The sequence below is a fragment of the Simochromis diagramma genome, unplaced genomic scaffold (genome assembly GCF_900408965.1).
Source record: "Simochromis diagramma unplaced genomic scaffold, fSimDia1.1 OVJJ01000308.1, whole genome shotgun sequence".
Lineage (NCBI taxonomy): Eukaryota > Metazoa > Chordata > Actinopteri > Cichliformes > Cichlidae > Simochromis > Simochromis diagramma.
In genome coordinates, this window is record NW_024386785.1 from 56,973 (window position 1) to 82,181 (window position 25,209).

Below are 25,209 nucleotides of genomic sequence, written 5' to 3' on the forward strand. Positions count from 1 at the left end.
TAAAAAGAATGAAGTAAGGGTACTAGTGGATGTACTAGACAAAAGAGCCATAAGGCTGGAGGAAAGGGAGAAGACCACAGAGAAGATTCATGGATGTAGTGAACAAAGGCATGTAGAGTTTGGGTGTGAGAGAGGAGGATGCTAGAGATAAGGTGAGAAGGAGGCAGATGATTTGCACTCCTAAAGGAAGCAGCTAAAAGATCGAAAGATTCAGTAAAATTCCTGAGATACAAACACATCAGTTGGACATGTTATCTGCTAGACTTGTAGTCAAGACCTCCTAAACCAAGACCAAGACAGACCGAATCCAGACCAAGACAAAGTCGAGACGAGACAAAAAAGTCTTTAAACTGCAGCCAGATGCTGCTTTGTTTACAGGTGTCAGGCATATTTATGTGTTTTTGCTTTCGCACAGCCCTCCTCGCCGCTGTCTACTGTCTCACTCACTTACTGAGAGGACAGACGCACGCTCCACTTGACTGTCGCGTCTCTCACCCTCTCTGTTTTTCACATAATGATATATCCTATATCCTCGCATGTGATTGGCCACAATATGGAGGGATTGGAGCATAGCTGAGCCACTGTGTGAGAGCTGAGCAGCGAAAGGAAATTAAGTGAGGAGCCGGCTCTCGCTCAATGGGAGTCGACTCCTCTGATTCACTACAAAGCGCTCTCTAAGCACGGCTCTTAGAGCTGATGCGTTTGCGCATGACACATTATCGAACGTTACGTTGTGTGTCATGAATACTGTTGACTCCAAATCTCCCGACCACTATGTGGATCTGAGACAGCAAGACCGAGACAGCGAGACCAAGACAAGACCAAGACAAGACCAACACCATGTAACCGGTCTCGAGACATCCAACTCTATTATCTGCATATCAGTAATTATCATACACCAAAGTTTTAATGAGCTTAGAGGTAAGTATAGGGGCATCTGTCCTGGAAGCATTTTTAAAAAATCATGTTTACTTTTAATGAAGGCCACAATGTGGTCGAAATCAAGCCTCATTTACTCATTATTAAAATGTTTTATTACAATATTTCCTCACTGTGGTTGAACACATTTTATCACTTTATGTTGGTCACTATTAGACATCAAACAGCAAAACTACAAATTGTCAAATTCAAAATGTTGAAAGTCACTCTAATACAACATTAGTGAAATACGTTTAGTTTTAATACAGTATTATTATACTGTAATAATATGTATAGTATTACAATAAACACCCATGTGGAGCAATTCACATCCTTTCACACACAGACTGATGCATCACAGTATTTTTTGCATCATTTTAAGAAGGGCTCTATGAGAAAATTGTGATGACCAAAGTACGAATGTCACTCTGCCTTCACTCTGCGACCGATGTCCTGCCACTAACACTATTGCTCTTGTTGTTCACATGAAATTGGTTTAGTTGCCTGCCTTATACTATCTGATAAGAACAGCTGCGACCTCAACAAACAGGAAGTCAAATATGCCATTGATGTAAGTAATGCAAACATACAGTAGTAAAATTTGCCCTTGTCAGTCAGATCATGTTCCTCTTGCTCACGGTATTTGTGAGTCAATCGAACATGAAAAATTGAAGCACAAGGTCCTGCTAAAGAAGCTAGCTGTACAAATGAACAAGCTGCTAATGGATGAGACAAACTCAGAATGGCTAAGAGACGGCCAGACAGTCCTGATCCCAGGACTCTAGAAGGGATGGATCCCATTCAACTACCAACCAACAACCTTCCTCAGCACAATGTGGAAGCTCCTGTCAGGCATTATAGGGGCCAAGATGAACAAGCACATGACTCAGTACATGAATGGAGCACACCAGAAAAGGAGTTGGCACTAGAAGCCAACTTCAAGCCAATTGCACAAGCTACCATTAGGTGCAGGATTTAGCAAGTAGACGCTCTCTCCCCATTGCTGTTCTACATAGGCTTGAACACCCTAACCAGATCTGTAACAGGACTAGCAACGTCTTCTTCAGATACCCTGGTGGGATGATAAGCCCCCCAAAGGAGGAGATAGAAGCCACTGACATCAAGACAAGGCATGGAGGGTTCCACCCCAATTTTACACAGTTTCTCTTAATTTCTATTTTACCTTTCTGCAAAGGACATGCTGCATGTTCATGGGCTGCATTAACTGAAAGAAGCAGCAAAACAACAACAACAACAAAAAAAAAAAACCGCAGACCAGACTCGTGTATAAAGTTAGATGTTAAAAGAAGGAACTCACTGTGAGTTCCTCATTTCTTTTTCTGTGTTGTTAACGTCAAAGTTCCTGAGAAAAAAATGTGCTTGTGATCCAGCTTTGAACCACATTTCACTCTGTTTTTCTCATTGTATCATAATGGGACAGATAGTTAACCAGACTGAGGTCTCCAGCAGAATGTTTGACACTGCTGTGAAGTCTTGTGTCAGGACACCAGTGGAAGATTGAAAATACTGCAGGTTCGTATTTTTCGTTTCTAGCCTCTGATGGTAGGAGGTTGCAGAAACACTTCCTACTGAGCCGCAGTTGTTTTGCACTTTGCGTTTTGGTGTCACAGCCCTCAGACTTTACTTTATCACAACATGCATGAACACATATTTCAACATTACTGTGAAACAGGATGCTTCTAATTTTGGAGATATTGCGAAAATGAAAGAGAGCAGTCTTACATATTTGTTGAATGTGTGCATTGAAGGACTAGCTAGACACCATATTTCTAAGGGTTTTAGGGCTGCACCCTGTGGAACTCCATAATTAACCTTTGTGTTGAAAGAGGACTCCCTATCTACATGAACAAACTGGAGTCTGTTAGATATGATTCAAGCCAGTGCAGCACAGTACCTTTAATACCCACAGTGTCACGGTACTGGTTCTGTGACCCAGTGTTTTGTGTTTAAGTTATATTCCTTGATTATTTGTTATTCATGGCTTTGGTTTTCTCGGTAGTTTTCTGTTTATATTATCTTTATAGTTCTAGCTCCTAGTTTTGGTCACATTGTCTTCCACGTGTTCCATGTTGCATATCCAGTCTGTCATGTCTCAGTGTCAAGTCTGTGTCTCTGAGTTTGTGTCTTTGCAAATGTCTCTGGCTTCCTGTTTTACTTTGATAGTCCTTGTCTTATGTCAGCTTTGTTCCCACTTGTTCTCCATCCTCTCGTTAGCTGTGTCCCAATTCATAGGCCGCATCCTTCGGAGGCCGCATTTGAAAGCCGATAATGTCACAGCCAGGCAACAAAGGCTGTCCCAATTCGAAGGCTGCTCGAAATGCGTCCTCCTTTTCCCTGGATATGAAGGTTGGGTCAGGTGTATCCTTCGTGGCCGAACCTATCCCAGGATTCATAGCGCAGCGGTGGCTGTGGATAATTTTTTTTAATGGCAGACGGCTTAAGCGGGCTGGCTTAAGAGTAAACTTTTAAAAGTACTGACTTTTATGTCACGTATTTATGCGGCGGTAGACGCCGTTCAATTGTTGACCTTAATCTTAAGCGAATGTGATGATTTTGTGGATAATTAACTCAGTAATAAATACACAAACAGAACAAGCTCATAGTCTGTGAAGGCTGCCGTGTTTAGTCCCAAATATCACGGCACAAGCAGGATTCACTGCACTGTTAATGTTAGCTCGGCTATTTTACTGCCTCTGTTCAGTGGTTAAAGCCAAACAGACTTTGGCGTTTGATTTAACAGTTCACTTGTTAAGCTAAACAAAACGTGCTTTATTCATAGGAGTCAAACATGTGGCCACTGTACCATCTGGGAACTCTTCTTATTTAGTACTCGTAATAACACAAACAGAAAATACTCCTTCTCTTTCGCTGTTTTGTGTAGTAGTGTGTACCAGCGGTCCCCAACCTTTTAATGTCCGGAGTGGTTTAATGTCAGACAATATTTTCACAGACCGGCCTTTAAGGTGTCGCGGATAAATACAACAACATAAAACGATACGACCAAGACAAAAACTGGTATTTTGTAAGTATAATAATAAACGCAAATTCACAGTGTAATTGTGTAACTTTATTCGCAGCGTCCTCCTGAAATGCGCCAATAACATTGAGAGTAGCATCCTCTGCCCCTTAATGGTCTCTGGTCGCTATGGTAATGCATAAATATTTCTTTCAAAATAAGATACACAACTACAACACAGGAAAAGACCCAGGGAGACCGAGTTAACGATAAAAACCCTGAAAACCATAAATTGCACACCCGAGGCCATCTGAGACCGCCACCTTTTTGTCTGTCCTGCACTCTCTCTCTTTTTCTTTCTCTCTGATTGTTAAATAAAAGTATGAACATGTATTTGTAAGTTAAACTTGTGTTTGAATCCTGTAGGTTATCACACATTTGATTTCCATGTGTGAGAACTGCAAGTGTCCAGAGTGAGGACAGATTGAGGGACCCACTGCTGCACATCATCTGTGAGAATTTGCGTGTGTGGGGAAGAGGAGGAAGAGGAGGAGGAAGAGCCAGCACCAGCTGACAGATGGAGATAATAGAACTTTGTGAACGACTGCTAGAAACGTTTAAAAGCAGCGATGTGGTTGGTCTCCTCCATCATCCCTGCTCCCTCTTCAAAGAGGAAGTGGCATCCACGCCTGCTTTTTTAGCAGGTGACTAGAAAATATCTGACTGTTTGTGGAAATCTGACTTAATGGATTTTAAGAACTGTTCCCTCCATGCACTTTCTGAGCCTGGGACATTTATTACAGAGACTGTGAACTCCTTCTCTGAAGATTTAAAGACTGTTTCTCCTGAGAGCTCAACTGAGCTGCCATGTTTCTGTTCCACAAAGGTTCTCGAACCATCTGGTTCAGTTTCTATTCCAGCTGGGGGCTCAGGAGAGCCGCTCCAGCCGTCCACGGCTTCCACGCCACCCTCTGTTTCTGCTGGGGGCTCTGAGGAGTCCATCCAGCAGTCTGCGGTTTCCACGCCACTGTCTCTCTCTGCTGGAAGCTCTGGGGAGTCCGTTTATTTGTCATCTGCCTCTGCTGGGGGCTCTGGAGAGTTTGTTTGGTTGTCCATGGCTTCCACGCTGCTGCCTGTTCTTGCTGGTGGCTCAAGAGAGTCCATCTAGCTGCAAGCACAACCGTTTGCGGCTGTCACGCCATCAACTGTGGCTCCACCACGCATTGCGTCCATGCCACTGCCTACTCAACTGCTAGCTCAACCACCAGCTCAACCATCCACAGCTGCCATGCCACCACCAGCTGAACCACTTGCAACTGCCATGCTGCCATCTAGTCCAGCTGCGTCTCCGCCAGAGGTTAGTGCGCTGTCTGGTCCTGCCTCGCCTGGTCCTGCTATGTCTGATCCTGCCTCGCCTGGTCCTGCCTGCCGGCCATGTGAATGGCCATCATTGAACAGAGAGGGTGATTGATGACACCACCTACTAAGCAGTTTTGAGACGCCTTGCTTCAGGGGACCTCAGTGGGTCATATGATATATCACAGTGTCTTCACCCTAAATGTTTTTTCACAGCTTGGCTCATGTGATGAGGCACATGATCAATAGTGGGCCAATGACCACAAGGATTCAAACACCTGGGATTTTACACTTCTTGGTTTTTAGAACTGAAGAAGCCTCCTGAATGAAGCGTCTTCAAAACACTGCTGAGCTTCAAAAGAACTCCAGTTGCTTTCTTTTTCAGTATCCTTTGTTAGAAGCTGAGTCGAAATACTTCCACTGCAGAAGTTAAGGAAATGTGTGTATTTTAATATTTTAATATTTATATTTTATAAAAGAAAATAAAAACCATACACTGTTAAAACTACCAATGTTCATGTTTATTTTCATTAAAAATGAGTAGATTACTGCATCTCTTCACTTTTTGTCTTCCTTATATCACATGTCCTTAAAAGATAGCAGTCTGTTTCCTGGTTTCACTGAATCTATCCTATAAAAACCATAATATCAACATTTTTTGTATCTGTTGAGCTAAATTATAAGCAGCTGTAATGAACTTTAACCTGAGGCTATATAACTGTGCAGTTAAGCTATAAATATGTCAAAAGTAAATAAAGATAAACTAAGTTTAGTATCATTTATACTGAGCTGTTGCCCGCTGAGATAGTTGAGGTTTCACCCATAGCTTAAGTACTCATGTTATTTTCTACACCCTGCCTGATGCCGAGGCTGGCTGGTGATCGGGGGACTGGTTGACTGCGTCCCGGGATCACTGCTGGCTATGTGAAGGCACTTGTCCATCCAAACTTCAGAGTGTGGGGATGGCTGTGTGTGTCCGGGGCTAGCTTGGCCTCTTCGTCAAGCGGTGGGGGCTCCGCTGGGTGTTGGGCAGTTATTGAGTCTCGCCTTTGGCTTGTGCTGGGGTGGCCAGCGGGGTCAGTTGCCTGCTGGCTATAGGAACTCCGTCCGGGGCCTCTGTCTTCCCTCGGCTAGGATACAATGCATGGTTGTCGAGATTCAGATCTTCAGATCTCTTGGGAGCTATAGATAGCTGGGGTCTCTTGGGTCTTTCCCGGCCTTCACCCTCATTTTTCAAGTATTTTTAAGTACGTTTCATGACAAACAATCATGCACACTCCCATCTTCTCTCTCTCTCTCTCACACACACACACGATGTGCTTTGTCTTTCAGGTGTTGCCTATTGTTTGTATACTTTGTCACAGCTGTAGCAGTTGGAGACCCAGCATGTCTGTTTGTTTCATCCTCAATTTTTCCCTCACCCTCATATTTTTCTCTTGTTTTTCTCTCATTTTTCTTCTTCTATTCCTCTAAATTTCTTCACCTATCTTTTGCCAATCCAACCTTCACACCCTGTCCACTCCAACATAATATCCACACACAGAATAATATGAATAATAAAATTAAATAAATAGATAAAACAAAAACATAAATAGAGGAGCCAACAGAGAGTCTACAGTGCCCCTCTTGGGAAAGCAAATATGTTTGGCACAACAAAGCATTCAGACCATTACGCTTGTTACAGCTGCTGGACAGGACAGGTTTAAAAAAAGTACTAATATATTCATAGTGAGGAAACAGAGTACACAGGAGGTGAAGCATCTTTGGTGTGGATGGCAGTACTCAGGTCCAGCTGAGGCATTGAGTAGACAACATCAGTTGCTTCACCACAGGGGGCGCTGTTGGTGGCAGGAATGTGGGGAAGATGCACTTCAGCGTAGCAGAGGTTGTCTGCCTTAATGAGATAAAGAGGTGAGATCAAACATTAGACATAAGACTGTTAAAATTAAATAATGTTGAATATTTAAATTGAAAAACCCACATCTGAAAAAAACAAAAATCAAGAATACATTTTTGTCATAATCATCATAAAGCCTCTGAAGTCACCTTTCAAAATACCTTTGTAACAAAATCTGAACATGACAACGTTCACAAACGAAGGATTTACTAGACTGTTTTTTTTTCTTTAGTGTTTTACAGTTGTGTTAAATACAGATTAATTAACCTTAACGTTTGATAGACTTGTTTTCCACCAGAAAGGTGTTTGTTTTTTTTTAAATCCCACTGAGTATGAAGCTGATATTTATTCAAAAATACAAATTTCAGTATAGAAAGGATTCTTTTGAATCTTTTTCTCAATTTAAAAGATTTTATCTGCTCCAAACATAGAGGAAGAACTTTTATTTCTTCAGTCTTCAGTGGAACATGGCTCTTTGCGTCTGAGAACAGATAAATTACTTCACTACACAAACACTTACCTGGTTTATGACCTCAGCTTAGAATCAGACCACAGTTTTACTCACATTGTTCTGAGGAGGGGTGACGAGGCTGTAGAGGTCTATATTTTCAACTCCATCTGAATGGGGGTCTTTGGCAGTGGCATAAACTGAAGACACTTCTACAGGAGGTGACCTGCTCGGTATGTCACACTTTCCAATATCTTCATACAACCTGTCGGCCTGCAGCAGGAGAACAAACCAGCTGACAGATACAAAGCAAACAATAATGAAGCTGATGTGTGTCACAGGTCCTAAAACCCACCTGCGTGTCAGCACACTCTGTTTCCACAGGAGGTCCTGAAAAACATGCAGGTCAGAAAATAAACGTCTGTCTTTAAGACACATAACAGGAAGAAGAACCTGAGGAACTAAACACAGGAACAATATGAGGAACTACATATGAACTACAGTTAAATAAGGTACATGGCTGATAAAGAATCAAAATCATATCAATCAAATCTGCTACAATTAGTTTCTGTTGTGAGTCATAAATGAACATTCGGTGCTCTTTTTACAAACAGGCTGAACTGAAGTGAAAACAGCGTGACAGAAACGTCACACCTGACTTAATTCATGCAAACTGGGACATTCTGCGCTGAGCATGTTTAGCCTTTTCTGTTTTCCTAGCCTCACCTCTGGGTTTACTGGTCCTCCTCTTCATGCAGCAAATCAGCAGAGCTGCTGATACGACGACGATCATAACGAGCAGAATCAGACCCACATAAATCAGCACATCTGCAGGAGTTTAACAGAGAAGATTTCTTTTACTCACAGTGTAAACATGTGGCCTGCAGGTCTGTTCATCTAGCAGTAAAGTTGTGCACATACAGAATAACGTATCTTTGGACTGAAAACAGTTCATCAAACACTATCTGACAAACTGTTTATCAAGAATGACAGAGCAATTTATTGCTTCTAATTTATTCACTAAAATATCAGAGCGCTTCTTCCACAGCTCTTAATGTGTCATTCTTTTGTAGTTCTCTGATAAAAACACATGAATGAACCCAAAGCCCTTTTCTACTCGAGCACTCATACGACCTGCCTTATTCATCCTTTTAGGCAAACACTTTTTTCCTACACCTTGTGCTTTCTATCCAACAGTTACACTCTGATAAACACACTGGAATATGGGATCAGACGAATGGCCTTCCAATTAGAAGATGACTTGCTCTACCTGCTAAGCGACAGCCACCCAATATACCTGATCTTGCATGTTTGGTTTCAGTGAAGGCTGATGAAGATGTGGAGCTTAAACTCTGTGTTGTTTCCATTTTTTGTGGCGTGGAGGCTGATGAAGGTGTGGAGCTTCCTGAAGTTGAGCTTAAACTCTGTGCTGTTGGTGGTGTGGAGGCTGATGAGAGAAACACTGAAGCTGAAAAAGGTCTCAGAGTCCCGTTTGGTGTTGAAGTGGTTGAAGCTGTGAACAATGAAACCATCAGAGTCATAATAAGACCACTTGAAGCAGTTTATATATCTGCATGTGACTGACGTGGTTATGGGCTGTTTGACAGCAGAACTGATGAAACTTGATGTTTCAGATAAATATAACATCTGTAGGTGGTTTGAAGGAAAAGTAGCTGCTTTTGAGACGTGAAGCTTCTGTCACACCTTCAAAGACAAACACGACTGTTAGCAGAAACTCACCTTCTGTGACAATCAGCTCAAAATCATCGTTTCCATCAGGTCTCCAGCGTCTGTCCAAAGAGCACCTGTACCGTCCTGAGTCAGACTGTTTCAGCTGTGTGATGCTCACATACATAATATCAGATGAGGTAAGACCTTTGTTTTCTACATATTTAATGCTGTATCTGCCGTTCTGAGCTGCATCATCAGATGTTTCAACAAGAATGTTTCCATTTTCACATTTTTTCTTACAGAAGAGTTTCCTGCTTCCAGAGAAAGTAAAGCTGCACGCAACTGTGATGTTTCCTCCTTCCTCTGCTCTGTGGGTGAGAGTTTGTGCTTTGACCAAACCAGTGTTTCCATCCTGAAGTGCTGCTGAAAGGATGAACAATCATTAGTTACAATCTTACTATAGATTAAATGTGACAGGCGATTATCACGTTGTTGTACTTCTTCATTATATGAAATAAAGAATAAGTCAGTGTTGTTTCAGGAGATCTAGCAAGTTGTTCAGAAGGATAGAGAAAAAAATTGATTGGAGGCTTAATGTACAATAAAATGTCTAATGTTCCAAAGTGATTTCTGGGGATCAAAGTGATGTGAAACTAAAAATTATTTGCACCCTGCAGTCGTGCGTGCAAAAGCAGAAGTTTGTGCAAAAATTTTAATTCCACACATCTTTATATTTCGGGGTTTTATCTGTTTATAACTATTACAAAGTGTCCTTTCTCTGAGCTGCATGTTTGAGTGACTCTTTTCCAAACACTCAGTTTAACCACAGAACGAAATAATTTGTATGAGAGAGAACAAAGTGAAGCAAGTTGTAAAACCAGCTGATTACCTACAAATGACAATAAAGCGAAGGTAAATAAGACTTAGAACAGAGAAAGTGACAGAAATAAAAAGCAAATTTACTCACTGAGGAAGATGAAGCAGAGCAAAGTGTGTTTCATCTCAGAGCTCTGATGGTTTAATGCTGCTTCAGTTCTTCTTTACTTCAAACCAGGAACTTCTTACTTCTCTTAATGAGGAGGTCACGCCTTCAAAACTCACACACACCCACACAAAGACTTTTTTTAAACTGCAATAATGTTTCTTTATTTAATTTTCCTGTTTCCTCACATAACTTTAGTGTTTTTGATTTTCAGTGTATCATTCACGCTCTAAAGAAACCGACTGTGTGAGGTTTACTAAACTATAATTATAGGATATAAACTAGACTATTTTATAACTAGACTAGTTGACTAATGTTGGCTGTCCTCCATTTTCATCACACCAAACAGAACAATCTTTAATATTTCATTTATCAGACGATGCAGAAATAAAATGTCTATTTATTTACGACTTCTATTTTAAGTTTTGAGTCACAAACTGAATCTTTTAATGTTCAGAAGTTCATCCAGTCTCTATCCAAACTTAAACACAGCAATGCTTTTAAAGGAAATATTTACCAGGTGTTTATTTTTTTATTTATTCTTTTTAGATTATTTGAAGTTAATTTATTTTTGATACTGTGTTGTTTCTGAAAAAACTCTGACCAAACAGAATAACCTTATATATGTTACATTTTTATTTTACACGTTTATAAGCAATTCTACCCCCAGGTCAAAAACATACTAAAGAAATAGACCAGTAGCCCCCAACCCCTGGGTCATGGAGCGGTACCACTCCGTGAGAGTTGATGCTTGTTTTTATCCTTAACTCGGTTTCCCTGGGTCTTTTCCTGTGTGTTATGAAAATATCTTCTTTGTTTTGGTACCGTTACTGGTTTTATTTTGTTGTATTTATCGACACCTTAAAGGCCAGTCTGTGAAAATACTGTCGGACATAAACTGGTCCGTGGCGCAAAAACGGTTGGGGACCGCTGAAATAGACTATATATATAAGCCATTATATGTGTGTGTGTGTGTGTGTGTGTGTGTGTGTGTGTGTGTGTGTATATATATACATATGTAAATGTACCTGTACACTGCCCAATTTACATAACCACGTGGAGGCAAGGACCTCACAGCACATGCATACTCCAAGTGTATTATAAGAGTTTGCTGCACACAAGATTGGCAAAAGTACAGACATCTGTACTTACTTAGAAGTACAAATACTGCTGTGAAAAAGTACTGATTCAACTTCTTTAGTCAGGTAAAAGTAAATAAAAGTACAGGCTCTGAAATGTAAAGCAAAAGTATTAAAGTAAAAAGTAGCTCTTTGGAGGATATTTCCATTTTGGTGCAAAGCTAACTGAACCTTGTGCTATAATAACATAATTATAAAATAATATCACTAGATGGGAATAAAAACTTTTGTTACGGCAGTGAGCACTGGTGTGTTTGTGGGTCAGACCCAAAAGCAGACACAGGAAAAATGAACTGACGATCAAACAAAAAGCGAGCCTTTATTATGGCTGATACACAAACAAACAAACGAACAAACAAACAAACAAACAAACAAACAAACAAACAAACAAACAAACAAACAAACAAACAGAAAGCAAGGACAGAAAGACAAGGCCAGGTGAAATACACAGGCCGGTAATGAGGGAAGAGAAACACCTGGGGAGACACAGCTGACACAAATAATCATGACCCCACAAGTGGAAGTAAAACAAAACACAGTGAACATGGACAAGACAGACTACATGGAGGACAGGAAAAGACTCATAAATCAGGAGACATAGATGAAACAAAAACTAGAATAAAACTTCACCAAATCGTAGCTCATAATAACAACACAAGAACTTAACGTATTTCCAATAAAACATACGGAATCAAAAGTACAAAGTAAACTCAAAATGCTGCATCACAGGCCAAGCCCCGACAACTTTAGTCTAACTTTTTAAAATTCTAATTAAACTCAGCTTGAATCTGAAGAAAAAGAAGGAAAATAAAGGCTATATATGTCTGTGAAGGTTCTCAGTCATCCAGGTCATCGTAGTCAAAGGAGCTTACAAAGAAAAGCGTCTGGACTTCTTTAAGTTACTTGAAGACGTTTCACCTCTCATCCGAGAAGCTTCTTCAGTTCTAAGGTCAAATGGCGGTGAGTCCCAGATATAAACCTAGTGGGAGTGACCCCCACAGAGGGACAAAAGGACCCCCTGATGATCCTCTAATCGCCTGAGCCGAGGTGTGAAAGCGGGTGTGGGTCCCAATCAGCCAGAGTTTCGGGTGAGTTCATTGTGAAACCTGGCCCCACCTTATCATGCGAATTCCTGAGATCAGATGGCCCAGGATGTGAGTGGGCGTTAAGGCGTCTGGGAAGGGATCTCAAAACTGGATTATAGATGGCAGAGAGTTGGTGTCGTAAACCACCGCCTCTGTTCAAAGATGGTCGCTCACAGTGGACATAGATGGCTTCTTTCACTCCTCTTTCAAACCATCTGTCCTCTCTGTCCAAAATGTGAACATTGGCATCCTCAAAAGAGTGAACTTTGTCCTTAAGATGCAGATGGACTGCTGAGTCTTGTCCTGTGGAGGTGGCTCTTCTGTGTTGTGCCATGCGCTTGTGAAGTGGCTGTTTGGTCTCTCCAATGTAGAGGTCTGGGCATTACTCGCTGCACTGTACAGCAAACACCACATTGTTAAGTCTGTGTTTTGGCGTTTTGTCTTTTGGGTGAACCAGTTTTTGCCTGAGCGTGTTGCTGGGTCTGAAATGCACCGGGATGTCATGCTTGGAGAAAACTCTCCTGAGTTTTTCTGATACACCGGCTACATAGGGGATGACAATGTTGAGGCTATATATCCATTATATCCATTTTCTGTTGCCTTCATTGTAGAGGGTGACTTTGCCTCTAAACAGGAAAATGTGTAGCTGTCCCAGTAAGATGTGATTATATTGTTCAAAACTGGGCATTTAATGTCATTCCTATGTTGTATTGTTGCCACCTTCTGGTGGACCTGAGTATTGCGCGTTCAGGTGCGCATGGTTTGGACAGATGTTTAATTAAGGCACACATGTCGCCAGAGAGTGAAGACTAAAGCCAGAAAACAAGCTAGTCAAAGTCAAAGTCAGCTTTATATTTAGCTTTATTGTCAGCTGTAGCTTGTGGATGAAGAGCAAAACTGGCCAACAGGGACTGCAATTGCTCCTGAATGTGTGGTAGAAAGGCACACGCAGCATGTTTGTGTATTTTACTTTGTGTGTACGTTTTTATTTGGGTTGTAATTTAGTTTTGCTCACACATTATTCTGTGTTTTCTGGTGAAGAGGAGATTAAATTACTGGTTAAACATCAGCTGGAGCTTGGCTCTTTATTCTACACCAAACATAAAAAATAACCTTTGGGGGCAGTTACATGTAGTCAGGGGTTAAAGTGGATTCAGCAGGTGGGGAACCCTAACATTGGTTGTAATGGTTCAGTGAGAGGAAAAGAATCATAACTCACAATCATTTCTACTAAAAGCTCCAGTGGATTTTCTTAGTGCACAGGCTGTGATCAGCCGACCGGCTGCTCTTTGTGGATGTGAGCAGATGTTTCATGAGTTGTCCTGCCTGATTTGCATCCTCTTCACTGTTTATGCTGTATTTTTTTAGATGGTATAAAGTTTGTATGAAAGTAGAATTCAGTGGATGAATCTAAGCATTATGAGCTTAACTTCAATTCATCTCTGCTAAACTTGATACAACCTTACTCTGACCATGAAACCACAGCCACTGTGCACCAGTCACACACTGTTCTCTAAGTCCATCACAGTACAGATCCTGCACTAACATACTGAGGATTTTCATGCAGCCTTTAAATAACACAGTTATACTACCTCAGTTTGTTTTGCACCATGATATATATACTGAAAAAACATAATGTCACATGTACAGACCCAACATTTAAAAACATGAGGACTTACACGTAAGCTTTAAATGAGGAGTCCTTCCCTTTAAAACTAAGTTCTCTTCTTCCTCTCCTGTCTTTCTTATCTTTCTTCATCTCTGAGTGAAGTTAGCTTTAGTTTTTCTACATGTGAAATACAGCAGCTGGACCTTTAGCTAGCAACACACTGTGAGACAAACTCCACAAACAGTTTGTGTGTTTGCTGATGTTTGTTGAGCTGACTGAAACGCTGCATTTGAAATTACCTGACACTTAAAAAACAAGTCACTCACTTTATGCTTGCTCCTCTTCTGTAACGCTAGTCAGATGCTCAAATACCTTAACCGCAACCATGGACATCTGCAGTCGTTCCATTGTTGAGACCAAAACAAAAACAGAACAAAACAACAACAACAACAAAATGCCTTCCTACTTTTAACCCCTGACTTTGCACACGTCATTTGTTTTTATGCAACATCGAACAAGATTGCCTTTCATGTGCTTCTGTTCAGGCTCGAATTGATTTGATGTTTGAAAGCTGGCAGTAACAAAATAATACTTTGACCCAAATGTGTTAAACCAAAAGTGAAAAACCTGTTTTGAAAATGTAGAGAGTCAAAGTAATAAAAAGAACTGAAAACTGTACTTAAGTACAGTAACAAAGTATTTGTGCTTTGTTACTTCCCACCTGTGGTTGCACATTATTATATATGATGTATTTTTATCTATCATGTCTACAAATGTCAAGAAGTCACAAACAAATGGAGAACATGTCACAGGTTTATTCATTAAAATGATTTATTAAACATATAGACATAGCATTATTTTTTTACACCCCAAAAATACATGTTCAAAGCACCACAGCGATATTCCGATATCAGCTCAGGTAGAATGGACAGTCACAATGAAGCAGTTCATTTTAATTTGCTCTGCGCTTCATATTTTTGGCCACCAGATGTCACCAAAGAGCACTGTGTTGAAAACCTTCGAGTAATGAACCCTTTTTCAATAAAAGCTTCAGAAAGCAGCCTGTTGCTATGTCAGCATATATCGGTCATGTGATTTGGAGGTGCGACGTCCGCCAACCCCAGAGAGTTAATAACACTCACCTTAATTCAATTTTCAGAGTGGAACAATCAGCCAACTGTGTTTAAATCTGAAATGTCCATGGTGTTGATTCCTAATGTGCTCTGGCACAATCACAGGCAGCCGTGAAGCCGCTCTGCGCTATGAGCTGCACCATTTTTAAATGGTGGAGGGTGGCACCAGGGGTGTCAGGAGATCATTTTAGTGATTTTTAAGTGAGTGGTAAAATGAAGAAGAAGATTTGGGTAAATGCTGTTTTTCTTTTCTAATGAATGCCACAATGTGATCAAAATCAAGTCTGTGTTTCCTGTTTGTAAGATGAGCTGTAGCTGATAAATGTTTTATTAACATATTTATCTCGCTGTGGTTGAAGAGTTCGAAATCAGAGCCAACAAGTTTTATCGCCTTGTGCTGGTCATTATTAAACCACCGACCTACAATATAGAAAACAATGAACGGCGAACCTCTGTGGAGCACAGCTGATTCTTTCATGTATTACACACAGTGTTTTATATATTGAAGGCTCTATGAGAACATTGTGGTGACCTAATTACAATAGTCACTCAGCAGACAGATGTTACATTTTTGCCGTTGGTTTCATCTGCATGTATCATATTAGCTGATCAGTGGTGACATAAAGAAACAGGAAGTCAAACACCACATTGTGGTAAAATTTGCCTCGACCGTCACATCATGTATCGTGCTTCAAACACATTTTCTGTATTTTGAATTCTCTGCCCTCATTTCATGCTGTTCAGAGAGAGCAGAGATCCTCTTACACAAAGCTGCGATGGGGGTTATTGTTAGTACAGCGATTCCTCTAAAACAGATGAGACAAACACTGATGTGATTGTCTCTGCTGCTGTGACATCCAGTTAAATTACTTTCCTTCTGCAGTTAGTTTGCTTCTTTAAGAAACATCAACACTGTGTCCCAAGACAATGTAATGGTCTGCAGTTAAATATCGTCTCACCCTGAGGAATGCAACCCTGTCTTACTGCAGTTCTTCTAATTACACACTCTTTCTCCTCAGAAAAGAAGACAGTTTTTCTGTTTTTGCAAAGGAAACTCTGCCTGTTCTTAGGCTGCAAACCACAGACCAGACTGACCTGGTTAATAACAGGAACAGAAATGAAGATCTAACACTGGAGTTTATAGAATGAATATCAATATTTGACTATTTGGTGTTAAACACAGGACTTTGATAGCTCCTGATACCTTATAGACTGCATTATTAAACCACAAAAATATTGTCTTTAGTTACAGTTCTTTAATTGTCATCGTTTCAACTTTTAACACTCAGCACACCCCGGTGATGACTCATTTCTGGGCACTAAACCGCGACCTTCTCGTTTAGACAAAGCGCAAACGCATTTCCCACGTTAACAGAAGAAACTCGCTGTGGCTACGGACTTCCTCTTTTCTTTTTCTGCACTATTAACATCACAGCTCCTGAAAGTTTCAGCTTACGAACTACCTTAGAAACACATTTCACTCAATGTTGTTGTTTTCACGGTATCACAAAGTGACAGATATTTAACCAAACTGAGGCCTCAAAAGTCTGATGTCAGCACACCAGTGGAAGATTTATAGCAGAGTACTTATTATTTTTATAGCCTTCAATGACAGGAATCTGCAGAAACGCTTCAATTCTCACTGAGCTCAGCTATTTCTGCACTATATACAGGATGTAAACTAGTACTTGAGTAGTAATATATATATATTTATTTTATCATAAATTACTATCAGTCTGGGCCACAGGTGTCGAACTCCAGGCCTCGAGGGCCGGTGTCCTTCAGGTTTTAGATGTATCCTTGATCAAACACAGGTCATTTAAATGGCTAAATTACCTCCTCAACATGTGTTGAAGTTTTCCAGAGGCCTGGCAAGGAACTAATCATTTGATTCAGGTGTGTTGATCCAGGTTGAGATCTAAAATTTGCAGGACACCAGCCCTCGAGGCCTGGAGTTCGACACCCCCGGGGGCTATACCGACAACACCATGTACCACGTAAGCAGCAGAATCATATATTTAAACTGTATCTACATAAAAGGAAGTAAAGCTTTGCTGTAGACAGCAGAACTGAGGGAGTCAGAAATATATTCTAACACTTCAACAAAGTGAAAATAACACTCGGCTTGAGAGAAACAACACATGAGCTTCCTAAATCATCTTCTGTGTGATATTGACTCTGTGCAGCATTTATGCTGTCACCTGACCTTCATCCTTTCTCTGTTTACCTGCAGTGTCTAATTATTTCTTTCAACCTTTCACATGTTGTATTTAGGCTGTTATTTCTAATATTTACTGGGATGATAGTTACTGCATCTAGATGTAGAATTTTAAACCTGCCAATCTTCATGTTTTTTTCACAAAAAAACAACAACAACATGTCTCTGGGTCTGAGCTTTTTGGGTTAATCAGTTAGAGCCCAGGAAGATCGTCAGTGTCCAAAACGTTCTTCTCTAAACCAAATGTAGATCTTCAGAGTCACAGATTCAGTGTCCAAAAACTGTCCAGGTGCCAACTATTGACTTTTCAGGGTCTTGGGTTCAATGACCCAGCACCCAACTGTCGAGTATGGCACAAAAAACTCCTATACAGGTAGTCTGGTTGTGCTCTCTGATTATAAAGTCTTGACCTGGTAACCTGTAAGAGCTGTGTGAGCTAATAAAGAATACGACTCAGACTTTACTGTTTCACAAAAGGTTAGAAAGTGAATGCCCACAATTTAGACTTTAAATGCAAGAAATTTTATGCAAGAAATTTAGCAAAAGCAAAAAAGAAATCTAATAGTTTAAGTGATGATTTTTACTGTCTTACTACTCACTTATCTACCTGAGCTAATGCTGATTTTGCTCTTATCTTTGGTGAGGAGAGGTTGGAGAAAGGATGAGCACACCTGGATCTGAAGATGCACTTATCCTGATGTTCTGAGTTGATGATAATCACTCAGCAGGAAAGCCACTGGGCAGTGGAAGTATAAATGTAAATGAAAATCCATCTGAATTAACTAAAGAGGCAAAAATGAGCAGATGAAAAGCCAAAAAATACAAAATTTTCCACATTTACAGGTTGGACTGCAGTTTCCCCTCGAGCATCGCTGCTGGAATTTGAACTGTGAACCTCTTAGATCCAATCATCTGAACCGCTCATCTCACAGAAGACAAAAGGGAAGAACTCAGAATCTCTTCTTCATCCCACTTTTATACCCGCTCACCCTTTCTCCCCCTTCCTTCACTGGATGTCACATCTTTACATTTTAGCCATCCAATCAAGGTGCTGACATTTAATTATCCAAGGTCCACCCACAGCTTATCCCCTCTGTCTATCTGACTGTGTTACTATCAGTAAAACCACATATGAATCATGGTTCTGTGTTTAACAATGACAATACTTAATCATTTTTCTAAAGAGTCGGTGACACAGTTCTCAGATATCATCATTTCTACTACTCAAACTACATTTCTCATTTACATATTGATCAAACTTATATTTTGATTTATCTTTGATTAAGAATAGAAATGCTTTATTAGCAGGAAACAGTTTCCTCTGATCATTTTTAATCACATAATGCTGGATATTAAGACTGTTAAACCTCCTAGCTGTGATGTAGAGGCAGTAAACTTCAATCTCTGCTGACCTCAGATCACAAGACAAAGTTGATTTATTAAAGTTCAGTTATTTAAACAGCATTATTGTTTTACAGTTTACTGCATCCTAAAAAAATACTGTAATGCTGAGCACAGTGAAACATAAATAACAGATATAAAACAGATACATATATATGCAAATGCAATAGCTTAAATGAATATAATAATATTGTTTTTAATTTAACAAAATAAAATTTGTTAAATTAATACAGTAAATTCAGTACATTCATCATTTTCAGTGTAAAATGACATAAATAAGAAGTTTTATGGTGACACTGTTGGGACCTTATATTTGTGACCAATATCTATTAAACAGTTTGTAGAATTTCATTCCAACCAGCTCTCATTTCATTTTGTATTAAAGGTCGGGAGGATACAAAGAGATCTTCTCAGAACTACTGCAGCTATTATAAGAGACATCCATCACTGACATTTATCCACACACGGGATACATGTGGAAAAACACAACATAACATGACATTTAAATTCATCCCTCAAATTCTTGTGTGAACCTGCAATAAAATGATCTGTGACTGAATAGATTAGAGGAAATGAGCTGGACTTAGTGGCCACTTTCTCATTACTTTCATATATTGTTTTAGTAAGTATCCAAAACATACAAGTTTCATTTATAATTTTTCAAGGGATCTTATATCTGTTTTCACTCTTGTGTGCTTCTCAATATAGACTGTTGGCAAACATTTCTGGATTATATCCAGAAATGTGCGATCGTGCCTCAAGAGTTGGGAGTTTGCCTTGTAATCGGAAGGTTGCCGGTTTGAGCCCCGGCTTGGACAGTCTCGGTCGTTGTGTCCTTGGGCAAGACACTTCACCCGTTGCCCACTGGTGGTGGTCAGAGGGCCCGGTGGCGCCAGTGTCCGGCAGCCTCGCCTCTGTCAGTGCGCCCCAGGGTGGCTGTGGCTACAATGTAGCTGCCATCACCAGTGTGTGAATGTGTGTGTGAATGGGTGGATGACTGGATATGTAAAGCGCTTTGGGGTCTTAGGGACTAGTAAAGCGCTATACAAATACAGGCCATTTACCATTTCTATCGAGTAACAGACAGAGACAACTTCACAGAGAGTATTTTTTTTAAATAAAAAGTTGGACCAGCTTTTTGAGGTCTTTAATGATGCATTATTCTCTTTTCTGTAAACACAAGTGGCCATATTTGAACAAAAAGGTGGCCGGAATTGTGCTGGCTAACGCCAGCTAGCACTAGTTAGCTATGCTGGTAAAACAAAAAATCACTTTGTAGTGAGATTAATGCTATTAGTAAGCATCTTTAGATGTTTTCAAGCTTTCCAAAGCTTCATAATTTTTTCTTCATGTCACGTCAACTCAGCTTTATTTGTATAGCACATTTAAAAGACATCACGTGTCGGCCAAAGTGCTGAAGTCTTTCATATTATTTCAGTTGTCAGTTTTAGTTTTGTTTGCTTTCAGAAAAAAGGACTACTTAGTTAGGTTAAAATCTAACCAGTTAAAATTACATGTGAAATTAGCCACCTGGGTAGTTGCTAACTACATTTAGCAACTTCCCTCCATGGAGTGTGGATATGGAACGCCAGGACTGCGTTCCATATATGGCCGTCCTGGCGTTCTATAATGGAGAGCCTGCTTGCTGGTTAATCTATCAGTCTGCACAGCTTTTTCCTAACCGGCTAACTGCTGAAAACAGAAAAGCTAAATGCCATGCCTAACCATCCAACAGACATTTACGGGATGCTGCAGTTTATTTCATTATGATTTTATGTAATTGTCTGTCAATTATGACAATAACATTATTGGGAAATACCATAGTTTGAAAAAAAAGCGAATTAGTTATCTTTTAAGCTAAATAATGAGTAACTATCGTAAAACATTGCATTTATCCAAGGCTAATTATGTTCACCTGCTGACTACTGAGGTGCCATCCACAGCATTAGATCTAATGTATTTCAACAGTAGAGTACAGAGGAGGTGAACCAACGTTGGGGTGATTGGCATAAATCGCAGGTGTACAGTAGACAGTGTCACATATATTACCACAGGGGGCGCTGTTGGAGGAAGGAATGCGGGAAAAATCCACTTCAGTGTAATCAGCATCATTCATGTCATCTGTAGCCTGAAATAAAAAGGTGGCATCAAGCTTCAGAATCTTAAAAATGAATTTGTAATTACATGAACATTTAGAGATACTACCAGACAGAAGATAAATTTTGTACATGTAGGTTAAAAAATAGACTAAATTTGTGAACTCTTAAAAAAAGTTTACCTTCATCTTGTTGATAAAGTAAGAGTGATTTAAAATAGAAATCTATTTTACTTATGCTACAGAAACTGATACCAGCACAAGCCTGTGAGCTTCCACTCTGCTGTTTTAACAAAAGAACCATCACTGCACTGTTTAACTGTCATTGGTCATTTCTGCTGCTGATTTGTCACAAGGCTTCACCACAGCTGGCAGCTCTGCATGGTTTGATTTAGAGTTTTTTAGAGTTTTGATTTAGTTTTACATCTGCTGCTCTTCCTGAAGCAATTTCTGTTTCTGCCTGGAATCAAACCAGCAACTTTTTGCATGTAGTAAATCACTATAATATGAGAGAGAGTATAGACAGAGAACTAGTGAATTACTTTACTGCCCAAAATGCTGCACCGATCATTGTTTCTGATGCCAGAGTTTAAAATCAAACCATGATTCTATTTACTGTGTTCTGAGGAGCGGTGACGAGGCTGTAGAGCTCTTGGTTTTCAACTCCATCTGGTTGCGAGCCTTCGGGGTAGTCATAAACTGAAGACACCCGCACAGGAGTTACACGGTTCTGAGCTTCATCCTCTGTGATGTTTCCATAAAGCCAGTTGGCCTGGAGAAAGAGAACACACTGGCTGATTGATCCTAATCAAGTAGTAATGAAGCTCAGGTCACTCATAACTCCTAAAACCCACCTGTGTGATGTCAGCATGATCAGTTTTCATAGAAGATCCTGAAAAACATGCAAACATTAAACATCTGTATTTATGTCACATTAAGTCACAAAGTAACAAAACTCAAAGAACTGAACAGTATGAGGAAAAAAGTAGTGAAGAGATTAAACAATGACTGATTTGAAATAAACTGCAACCAATAACTGTGTCACAGTGCTTTCGATTCCTTTCAGATTTTCTTGTTACTTTTATTATTAAAGCATAAAGTTATTTACACTTTCCCATTTTGCAATAAAAAGTCCCCATAATAAATATTACACAATATATTATAAAGGTTTGGCTTAACATTAAGTTTAGGGTTAATCTCCAGGAAATGAACCTGCATGCCAGTCATGTTGTGGACTGAAGAGATGAATTTGTTTACTACAGGCTCACCTTTTGGTTTATTCTTCCTGTTCTTGTAGAAAATCAGCAAAGCTGCTGATAAGATGGTGATCATAGCGACCAGAATCAGAGTCACATGAAGCAGCTTATCTGCAACGTAATAGAACAGATTTTATATTGTTACACTCTAAATATGTGATATGTAATAAATACATTTGTGAAATAAGATTCCCCAATCTTATAAACAATACATTTGCACAATGACTGAAACTAGCACCACTTAATGCCAATTGATAAAATCCCATTGACCATTGATCAACAACCACTGATCAATGGCCATGAGTACCATTCACAGAGAGTTGGCAATGGCTGCAATCACAGCATTGTAAGATGGTGACAGATGTACCCTTAGGCCCCCTCCTCGATTCAGAGTTGGTCTTTCCCTTTTTATGTAAATGGCACCCCGTGTCTGATCTTTACTGCAGTACATTTATTTTATAACTTCACTTCTGTCAAATAAAGAATTATATAAATTCCGTTCAAACTATAATGAGGGTACATTAAGATGGAATAACAAGGAAAAATGTTTAAATAAACAAAAATAATATACCTCATCCTGCAGCAAATCTGGAATTTTTACTTTTGATACTTTAAATCTATTTTAATTTAAATATTTTTATCTTTTACTTCTGAGTTGTGTATTTCTCCAATGTGTCTGTTTCTATTTATACTTATAGGAATAAATCAGACCCCTTCTTCCACATCTGCTAATGTGTCATTAATAAATATGAATGAGGTTTGTAATTTTTTGTGATAAACACAGTGACGGATCCACACCCACACCCACACACACATGCATATACGATGTACCTGAACCTGCAGCTGTTTGAGGCTGTCTGGAGACTTCAGAGGAGGCTGATGAAGCTGTGAAGCTTCCTGAACTGACGTTCACACGCTGTGTTGTTGTTGTTGTTGTTGTGGAGGCCGACAGGAGAAACGTTGATGTTGATAAAGGCTGATGAGGTGTTGGAGTTTTTGAAGCTGTGAACAAGGAAAAATCGGAATAATAACAATCCTGCTTGGAGCAGGTTTTCTGTCTGCATGTGAGTAACAGAGGTTTACTGTATATGTTCTTACAGCACAACTCATTGAACTAACCTGTAGTGTAAATATGACACATGTAGGTTATTGAAAGAAAAGTAACTGTGGTCAGTGAGAAGTTCACATCTTCAGGGACATGAATACATTTTTTTTACTCACCTCCTGTGATGACAAGCTGAAAATCACATGGTTGTAAACTTCTGTCCAGTGTGCACCTGTACCATCCTGAATCAGACTTGTTCAGCTGCGTGATGCTCACGTACACAATATCCTTTGACAGTAAATTCGTTTTTACAAATGTAATGCTGTATCTGCCGCTCTGAGCTGTGTAATCAGTTGTTTCAATGAGAACGTTTCCTTTTTCACATTTGTCTTTGCAGAACAATGTCTTACTTCCTAGTAAATAAAATTTACATTCGACTGTGATGTTTCCTCCTTCCACTCCTTCATAGACGAGAGTTTCAGCGTTGGCAAGTCCAGTGTTTCCATCCTGCAGGTCTGTAGAAAATGTGAACAATCAGTTACCAACTTCCTGTAAACACTGCATTTGATTTTAAATATTGTATTAAATTAAACTGAAACAGATGATTATTCTCTCTAATTGAACAAAACAATTAAAAGTAGTTCATTTAAATTCACTCTCTTTGTATTTTTCATTTGAACAAAAACCATCCTGGTTCTTCCTGACATCGGTAGCCATCTGCTGAAGAACAGCTCAGCTAAAAGCTTGAAAACTGACCTCTTATTTGTTTGTATTAAGATCTTGATCTGCTTTGAGGTTTTTGAAATAGTTACTTAATATTCAGAGTTTTCATTCCGTTAACATTAAAGCTGTGCTGTTCCTCCTGAACTCAATGATAAGGTTGTTTCCTTACAAGCTCTAAATGTGGTTTAGTGGTTTGGAAAAGAAGGAAGCAGCACTCTGAACACAACGAGCTGCTGTCGGTCTGAAAGCAGCTGCTAACCAGGTGACGTGTCAAGGTCGGTATCCCCGACAGAATTTGTTTCCCCTGCGTCGGGAGCGCGCACTGGGCTTTTAGTTCACAAACACCTCTAACAATGACTTATTACTTCTGAAATTTTGGAGGTTTTAGCTCTTTATACAGTACAGTTAGAGAAGGATACAAATAATTATCAGTCAAAATATCCTTGGTTTATTGAAATCATCCAACAAACTAAATTGTAATGTAATGGAGGTGGAGGCAATTGGATCCGCTCTCCGTCCACACCGAATGCTCCGACGTAAGGGAAACAAATTCTGACGGGGATACTTACCTTGGCACACCTGTCAACTCGAGGAGGCGGGGTATGTCTTCATCTCAACAAACTACTCTGTAATTCTGTCATTTCCGTTGAATGTTAAACCTTTACCAGTATGAATGCAGGCTTTCATCTGCTCTGTGAGAACAGTGGTGGGCATTGACTCACAGACAACCTCAGCTTCTGCTTTCAACACTATTTCTGATGTAGTGCAAAACCTGCAAACATTGTTATAAATCAGAAATAAGAAGAATTTACTCACAGAGGAAGATGAAGCAGAACAAAATGTGACAGAGTTTCATCTCGAGGTTCTGACGGCTTAATGGTTAATGCTGCTTCTCTTTCTTCTCCGTTTGCAAACCAGGAACTTCTAACTTTCGCTTCTTGTTGTGGTCCCTCCCTCAAACCCACACTTCTCTGCTTTCACAGGGTTTTTTTGTCCATTTATTTATAGTTTCATTTTACTTTTTCTTGAAACTTTTTTTCTTCCAAAGCAGTGTTTGGAGTTAATTAATCTTATTTAACTGGCTGCTGTTTCATTGTATAAAGCAGTGAGATCCATCTGCAACTCACCTACTAAAGGAGCAGTGACACTGACAGAAAGCTCATCACTGAGGGGCTTCCTGTCAAAATAAAAACTGTTTAATACAAAGCTGTGTTCACTCACCTGCCACATACAAAATTATGTAATTATGTATCTTT

General features: G+C 39.8%; 2 protein-coding genes across 3 annotated transcripts; both read right to left on the reverse strand.

Moving 5' to 3' along the window:
* Positions 1 to 5,765: 5,765 nt before the first annotated feature.
* LOC120727962 lies at positions 5,766 to 10,356 on the reverse strand. Of its 2 annotated transcripts, none has more exons than XM_040022580.1 (7): positions 10,235 to 10,356; positions 9,337 to 9,690; positions 8,894 to 9,109; positions 8,323 to 8,424; positions 7,952 to 7,986; positions 7,714 to 7,869; positions 5,766 to 7,145 (listed from the first exon to the last, which is right to left on the reverse strand). In XM_040022580.1, the coding sequence occupies exons 1-7, from the start codon at positions 10,266 to 10,268 to the stop codon at positions 6,975 to 6,977; spliced, it is 1,068 nt and encodes a 355-aa protein (XP_039878514.1). In that variant the 5' UTR covers positions 10,269 to 10,356; the 3' UTR covers positions 5,766 to 6,974. The 2 variants fall into 2 exon arrangements, with proteins under 2 accessions (XP_039878514.1, XP_039878512.1); XM_040022578.1 differs by having other exon boundaries at positions 8,867 to 9,109.
* A 9,446-nt stretch (positions 10,357 to 19,802) lies between these two features.
* Positions 19,803 to 24,909, reverse strand: LOC120727966. Its single transcript, XM_040022584.1, has 7 exons — positions 24,770 to 24,909; positions 23,407 to 23,745; positions 23,017 to 23,187; positions 22,198 to 22,296; positions 21,784 to 21,821; positions 21,546 to 21,701; positions 19,803 to 20,962 (listed from the first exon to the last, which is right to left on the reverse strand). The coding sequence occupies exons 1-7, from the start codon at positions 24,807 to 24,809 to the stop codon at positions 20,786 to 20,788; spliced, it is 1,020 nt and encodes a 339-aa protein (XP_039878518.1). The 5' UTR covers positions 24,810 to 24,909; the 3' UTR covers positions 19,803 to 20,785.
* Positions 24,910 to 25,209: the final 300 nt, after the last annotated feature.

Excerpts from the sequence above, each read along its gene's own strand:
- LOC120727962 (XM_040022578.1), bottom strand. The coding sequence starts at position 10,268 with ATGAAACACACTTTGCTCTGCTTCATCTTCCTCA. Across the intron at positions 7,870-7,951 it reads CAGAGTGTGCTGACACGCAG|GCCGACAGGTTGTATGAAGA; the intron begins GTGGGTTTTAGG and ends CTCCTGCTGCAG. Across the intron at positions 7,146-7,713 it reads TCACCCCTCCTCAGAACAAT|GCAGACAACCTCTGCTACGC; the intron begins GTGAGTAAAACT and ends TATCTCATTAAG.
- LOC120727966 (XM_040022584.1), bottom strand. The coding sequence starts at position 24,809 with ATGAAACTCTGTCACATTTTGTTCTGCTTCATCTTCCTCT. Across the intron at positions 21,822-22,197 it reads CAGGAAGAATAAACCAAAAG|GATCTTCTATGAAAACTGAT; the intron begins GTGAGCCTGTAG and ends CATGTTTTTCAG. Across the intron at positions 21,702-21,783 it reads ATCATGCTGACATCACACAG|GCCAACTGGCTTTATGGAAA; the intron begins GTGGGTTTTAGG and ends CTCTTTCTCCAG.